Source organism: Bremia lactucae, linkage group LG10 (genome assembly GCF_004359215.1).
Source record: "Bremia lactucae strain SF5 linkage group LG10, whole genome shotgun sequence".
In the NCBI taxonomy this organism is placed as follows: domain Eukaryota; phylum Oomycota; class Peronosporomycetes; order Peronosporales; family Peronosporaceae; genus Bremia; species Bremia lactucae.
The window spans coordinates 3,019,762-3,026,758 of record NC_090619.1 but is presented as its reverse complement, the minus strand read 5'-3'; the positions used below and the strand labels follow the sequence as shown (position 1 = coordinate 3,026,758).

The 6,997-nt window shown below is 46.7% G+C and overlaps 1 protein-coding gene across 1 annotated transcript; it reads left to right on the top strand.

Moving 5' to 3' along the window:
- Window positions 1-3,340: 3,340 nt before the first annotated feature.
- On the top strand, window positions 3,341-6,403 carry CCR75_006919 (uncharacterized protein; the record flags this gene model as incomplete). Its single annotated transcript, XM_067964984.1, has 1 exon — window positions 3,341-6,403. One exon carries the CDS (start codon window positions 3,341-3,343, stop codon window positions 6,401-6,403), a length of 3,063 nt encoding a protein of 1,020 aa, XP_067814564.1.
- Between the last annotated feature and the right edge of the window lie 594 nt (window positions 6,404-6,997).

Below are 6,997 nucleotides of genomic sequence, written 5' to 3'. Positions count from 1 at the left end.
CAGGAGGGGGCCGAAAACTCGACGGAAGCATTTGATGCTTTAAAGCAAGAGGTGCAACTTCTTCGTGAGAGCCTTGCTCGGGTTGAAAGCTCTTTTGAGGCAGTTCAGAACCGTCTTTCAATGCTGGAGCGCCAGCAATCTCGTTTGGAGGGCCAGCTGGAGCTATTGTATATGTTTGGGTTATTTGGTTATTTAAATTATTAATAAGCATTAATAAAAAAAAAGATCCTGGTGAGGATGCAGCAATCTGCGGCACGACCGCCTGTCTCGGCGCAAGCGCCTTTAAGTCCACGTTGGAATACTCCCGATGTGGCTTAAGCAAGCCAACGTAGAACAGTGGGCGCAGTTTGCTAGGAAGATTTAGCGTGTAAGCTAGGCCCTTCTTGGTCACGACCGTAATTGGTCCAATAAAGCGTGGGCGCAATTTGGTCTCGAGACCGCGGAAACAAAGTTAGTAGGTAGGTTTTTAGCGTTTAATAAAACTCGGTCTCCGACCATTTAAGAATTAATACAGCTTCTGCCTTTGTCATCTGCTTGTTCTTTTTGTTTGTCTTGGCTATCAGCCATCGTGTCCCTTACATTGTACCTGGCCGATCAGGGAGGATTATATCGCATGAAGGCTTCGAGCCTTGCATGCAGGACCTCTGGATAATGAACTCCACATGTTCAAGCCTAAATAGAGTTTTGAGCTGGTTATTAGCTTAAATAATTGAATAAAGTGCAGATTTCCTTTTGAGCTTGAAGCGTTAAGTGCCTGTCTAAGGTCTGCGCATTGATCTGTGAGAGATAGAAGCCTTTCTTAGGTATATACTCTTGGGCACTAGTTGTCACATGGTTCTACGAATTCCTGAATCCCTTGAACTAGGATTCATTAAGCTTTAATAGCTTGTACGACTCCCTGGGTTGTTAATCTCATTAGATCTATAGAACTAAGAGACTACTCTCTGAGTCTAAAGTCTTCTTCTGACTTTAGGAGCGAGGTAGTTCCGCTACACCTGGAAGCACTCGTAGTCAATCTGCGCTGAGTCTTAATAAGACTAAGCCTTCACTGTAATGGAAGAGCTTCTAGAACTTTCAGAGGCGCAATGCGCATGTTGTCGAAAGTCACTGGAGCGACGTCCTTGGTGAATCGTCCGACAGAAAACAAGTTGCGACTGAGCTTAGGAATCTGCCATACTCCCTTAAGCAAACCCTTTCTGATGCCGCTTGGAGTAGTCATCGCCATCACAATGTCACCAACATCAATCGCTTGGACAACACCGTCGTCCGCGAGATGTACATTAACCGGGTCGATTTTCTTGTAGTTTTCATGAACATCTTGGAGTGCGTCACTGCTAAGTCGCACCTGAGTCGATCAGCCACACATATAATCTTGAGCTTCCTCAACCGAAAACAGATATTCGTTCGCATCTTCATCTCGCACAACATTTACTCGTTGAAATCGTTCTCGAGAATTCCTGTTGTTGTCTTGAATTCGCGAGGAACACTCCGCAATCCAATGACGCATCTTGCCGCAGTAGTTGCACGCACTAGTCTTCTTTGCTGGCCGTCCATTGCACTCATCATGAACGCCTGGCCAACCACGGCTCCATTGCCGCCTTGCTCCTTGCGCTTCATATCCTCGTGAAGCAGCCGAGACGTCTCCAGCTCCCATGTCAGCGTATCGGAACGCGATTCCAACGCCGTTATCAGGAGCTGGTATGACTCGCTCAGACTCCCTAGAAGCGTGATCACCAAGTCGTCCTCACTGACCGGAGCGCCAACCGCATCGAGCTGCTCCGCCAGTGTCTTGAGCTTGTTGATATGCGGGAGCCCATCATCACCTTCCTCCGATATGGCTGTGAAGAAACACCGACGAAAAAAGAGCTGTTGGCGAGGCTCTTCTTCTCGAAGTGGTCTTCCAGCTTTGACCATGCATCAAATGCACCACTAGCCGAGGGCACTAACGGCAGCTGCAAGTCTTCCATGGAAAAACACATCGCAGCCATCGCCTTGCGGGACTTTCGCTTGTTCTAAAACCTACCCTAGCTAATTTAAAGATAGATTTCGGCCGCCAGATCTGGCGGCGACCACATTTTTTACCCATAATTAATGGTATTTAAGTAATTGACTATTCTAGAATAGGATAAAAGGGTATTTAACCCATAAAGTAAATGTACCACAACAACGTTCTCCAACCGATGTGTGCCCCATTACATTTATACTTGCTTTTCCCGTATGTTGAAATGACCCTAATCGAGGCAGTGGCTTTAAACCCGTGGACCCTTGTCCAATTTTAACCTGAGAATCGGATGTTGCACCTTTTGGTCCGTCTTTACCAAATGAAGTCAATATACATTCTCTATTTCAATTCAAATATTCATCAAATTTACTTAAATAATAATCATTGCATAATATCTCGTTGCACGTATCATTATGAATTATTAACCAATTATATATTTTCATTGGAATGGAAAATTTATTGCCGAATCACGTCGAAAACACATCATCAATTGCTTACTACATACTTCTCGTCTTATAAAATTATAAAAGAATCGGGCAGATGTGTGAGTCACTTAATATCTTGGTATCGAGGATGTTTGACATAATTGAGATAGAAGTATTTTTTCTTAATATGCCGACTAGACAGATCTATTTAAGATTTTAATCGTATATATTTGCTGAGCTTACAACGTGCCGTGCTACTTCAACGTCTGTTCTAAAATTCTTTGTAGATTTCCGATACAACGAATTTTGAAAGTTTCATGTGCACTCATTCGTTAATGTACCGATGTCGTTTAACGAGACGCTTTTACAGATCATAGTAACAAGATGGAAACGTAAAAAAAATTGAAACGTCTCGTATAAATCGGGACAGACTTTCCTTCGATTAAATTACCCCTGAATCGAGGTTACAGTGCCAATTGTAGTCAGTCGAGGCGGAAAAGCCTCATGAGAGAGCAGGTTAGTTTGTCATTATATAACTGTCATAGCTTTCTTAATTTACATTTTTCCGGCGCTCTATTAAGTCGTTAGAACCCTATTAAACGGCAGCTGCGCATGTCGGACTTATGTAGCAGCAGCTCTCCCTATTTTCTAAAAACAGCCTTTTAAAATAGAATTGTAGATTTTTCGTCATTTCATCCAGCGGTCGGCAAATTAGTGAATATCATAAAAGTCAAATCTCGACCGGTTGCTAAATTGTCAGCGGCACGCATTCAGGTACCTTTTTTACATGATTCACTATACGACGTCCTTAAAGTGTCATTATCTCTCTACCTCGCAGGTTCGTAGGCAACGATAAGAATTTTCTACTTGTGAGCGCGAAGACAAGTACACTCTTCAAAAATACAAAGGCATAATGAACGTTCGACTATTTGCGCTAGTTGGCGCGACGGCTTTGGCAGTGCGCACGGCGTCGGCTGTCACAACGTGTCCCGTGTCCGTGCAGAGTAGGACCACATCGACGCTTTTGAAACCCATTACGAAGGTCGTTAGCTCCATTCCTGCCACGATCGATAGCAGCGACTCGACCTCGTCAGATGTTTCAGACCCGTGCACTCCATCCACGGATGAAGGGAGCCAGGGCTTGCAGCCCGACGTGGGCAGCCTTATGAACTCATCCTTGCCTATAACCTCCGGCTCGGCGGACAAAAATAATGGCAGTGGTTCCCCATCCGACGCCAATACAGGAAGCGATGACACTGGAGACAGCGGCACAACCACCAGTACAACGACGCCCTCGTCTCCCTCGGCGCCCTCGTCGTCGCCTTCGTCTCCCTCGTCGCCCTCGTCGCCCTCGTCGCCCTCGTCGCCCTCGTCTCCCTCGTCGACATTGACCCCAGCGACGCCCACAACTGATTCGCATATTACAGATGCACCTTCTACCACGACAAATTCTCCCTCTACCTCTGTCAATGTGCCCTCTACTCCAACGACGAGCGCAGACACTGTAGTGCCTTCTGCAGCGATATCAGCGGCTATCTTCTCACCTTCGGGGTCTTCGGGTAGCTCGACAGACCCCATTCTTTCGGGCTCATCGAATGCACGTAAGCTGCAGATTTCGACCACGGCGGCTACCGGTATAGCTGGTACCATTGGCACTTCTGGTACTGCGGTAATCCCTCCTGCCGTTACAGCAGGCACCTCTGCTAATGTCACCACGATTGGCGCCACTGATACGACAGACGTGACGACTAATACCACTGGTACTTTTGGAACGTCTGCCACGAGTGACGAGACGGGAACGAATGGATCGACACCAGTAGGTGCGCCGACCGGTTCAAATGTTACATCTTCAACCGAAGTTTTGGATTCGATGGATGGTAGCGGGGACTTAAGCACAACACGGTCGGAAGTCCTCACTTGTGACAGCACCTTTTACTCCAAGTGGGATACGCTCGGTCTCGTGTGCGGGAGTGTCGGCCTTGATGTGGCCTCAGCTGTCTCGGCCTCGAGTTGCGTCATTTACAGTGGCGCTGCGAGCTCTATGGTGGGCTCCACATGCGTTTCCATTTGCTCGTTTCCCGCATGCATCAACAATTCATGGGTATACGGCGCTGAAAACGGCCTCTCGTCGTCTGTTTACGAGGGGTTAAGTATCCAGTCGTTTCTTTCGAGCGATGTGATCGAGGCGTTAGAGAGACGTTCGTCCACTGTTACTTCATTTCTGTCGAATTCAACATTGTCGGAATCAGAGCAGTGCTCGTACTCTTCTGAGAATTCCTTCTCATCCTGTATGTGCTCGGCTATGCTGGTTGACATGGACAGTTCGGGCAGTGTGGCAGATGCTGCCAAAAAGGAGCTACGTGCTTCCAATGAAGTTAATGGGGTCATTACGAAGGATGACACAACGACAACTGGTACAGTGGTTGCTGCGACATCAAAGAGCGTTGCTGGTGTCACTGTTGCAATTACAGGTATTGCTGCGATTGCTAGTACTGCCATAGGTGGTGTCAGCTCTGCAGGTGCGTCTGTCGCTGCAGCTGGTTCTACGATGGCAATTACAACGGTCGAAATTTGCCAATTTGGGGTGCTTATTAATCAACTCCAGCTTGAAGGCAAGTCGTCAGCGTTGGCGCAGTTCGGCAAAGCGATGGCTCCGGCAGCGTTCACATTTTTGCCCATTGGCAAGCTCAGTGATTCTAATTCGGACAGCAGCACTTCAGATAGCAAAACCAGCACTGTTCTTGACCGCCGTCTAGAGGAGTCAGACATTTCTGGTAGCGAAAGCTCTAGAGACAGTGCTCAACTAACTGGTATCGAAACGTATTCTCGCCAGCTTAACATACAAGAAGACATGCTCTTTGTCGTGACGTTAGCTGGTGTGATTAGCGTCATGGCAGGCGTGGTTGGTCTTTTTGGTGTCGGCTATTTGCTCTCCGGTGTTGTGATGCCTCGTGAAGAATACTTGACAAAATTCTTCGATAAGATGATCGGCTTTGAAGTACTTGTGGCGATTCTGTCTCAGTACACAATCGGTGTGACGGCCACGTTCCAGATCTATTACTCGACAAAGTATGAGAGTATTACAGATCCGAAGTGTCTGCTTGCAATAGCTGCGATTCTCTTTTTGGCTGGTGGCATTCTTGTTTATGGCTATTATGTGATTAAGAAGCACGAGGCGGACATCACCGATGTCGGTACTCTGCAGCATACCAAGAAGACCGTAAATATGCGCTACGGGCCACTGTATGAAGAATATAAGTTCAAGAATCGCTACTTTTTTGCCGCCAAGATGATGCTTGCGCTCACAACCGGCATGGTCACAGGATATGCCAGCATGTCAGGCAAGGCACAGGTCGCAATTATTCTTGCTTTGAATGTGCTTTTCTTTTTTTATTTGGAGATTCAGTCGCCGCATCATTCCAAGTTTGTTCAAACTACCACGAGTTTCGTGTCAGTCATGAAAATCGCCGTGCTTGTGTTGACGTTCTTCTTGGTTACTGCCGCTTCTAGTGACGGGTTTCCGACCAGTTTACAAAATGGTATCTCGGTGGCCATTGTGGGGCTCAATCTATTTGTGCTAGCTCTGCTCATGATTCGATCGCTTTACATGTTTTGGCAAAAAATGAAGCTGCAACGCGACGCAGCGTACGACCACGAGGAGCAGACTGCGCAGGAATATTTCAACGACGAGAGTCCGGCAAGACAGAAAAACATAGGAATAAGCAATGCTTACCCGTCAAATCAGCCTCTGCAATTTCAGCACGCTAACATGAACAAAATTAACAGTCCGTATGTGCAGGGCAATGCAACGGGGGACTACAATAGCGTAGATGAGATTCGCCTGCGCTCGACAACGCATGAAAAGGACGGTCGCCAGCAGACATACGATTCTAGCCGACAATCGGCTGTGAACCATTACAATACTCAGGACCGCAACATCTATGGTCATCACCGTAACGATGTTGTCGAACTGTAAGTTGGCTTGCATCATCTAGGAAGGTCTAAAGCTTCCATTGCAATAGCTTCTGCAATTCCTGTTGTGTCATTTACGGCTGGACGCTTCACGTAATATTTGATGCGTTATTTTTTTTATTATATAAATTTATTCTCGGAACAAAATTTAAATGGCGAGAACATCATATTTAACGCAGGGCCTAGAGCCTTTATGTAGCAAGTCCAAGGACATTCGTAGGAAGCTTGACGACTTGTATGCACGAGATGATGAGTTGCAGGTGGCGCACCAGCAGGCTCAGCGTGACGATGAACTTGGCGAGGAAGTCGTCACCAAGTACAAAGCATTTATTTTCTGCCGCCAGCTACTCATTGTCGAGCTTAAGAAGCACAAAGTTCAAGTGCCCTGGCAATTAAGCCTGACCATCGACGATCTTGAGCTGACGGTGAGCGCAAACCGAAACACCTTGAGACTATTCGGTACGAATCAACTATGTATTATGTTTAATATTTTAGCTTAAGCAACGCCGAGAGAAGAAAGAAACGACCAGCCTCCAATCGACGAATCACTTGGAAGAGAATAAGAAACCTTTTAAGCAGTGCCAATCGCAATCCGTGC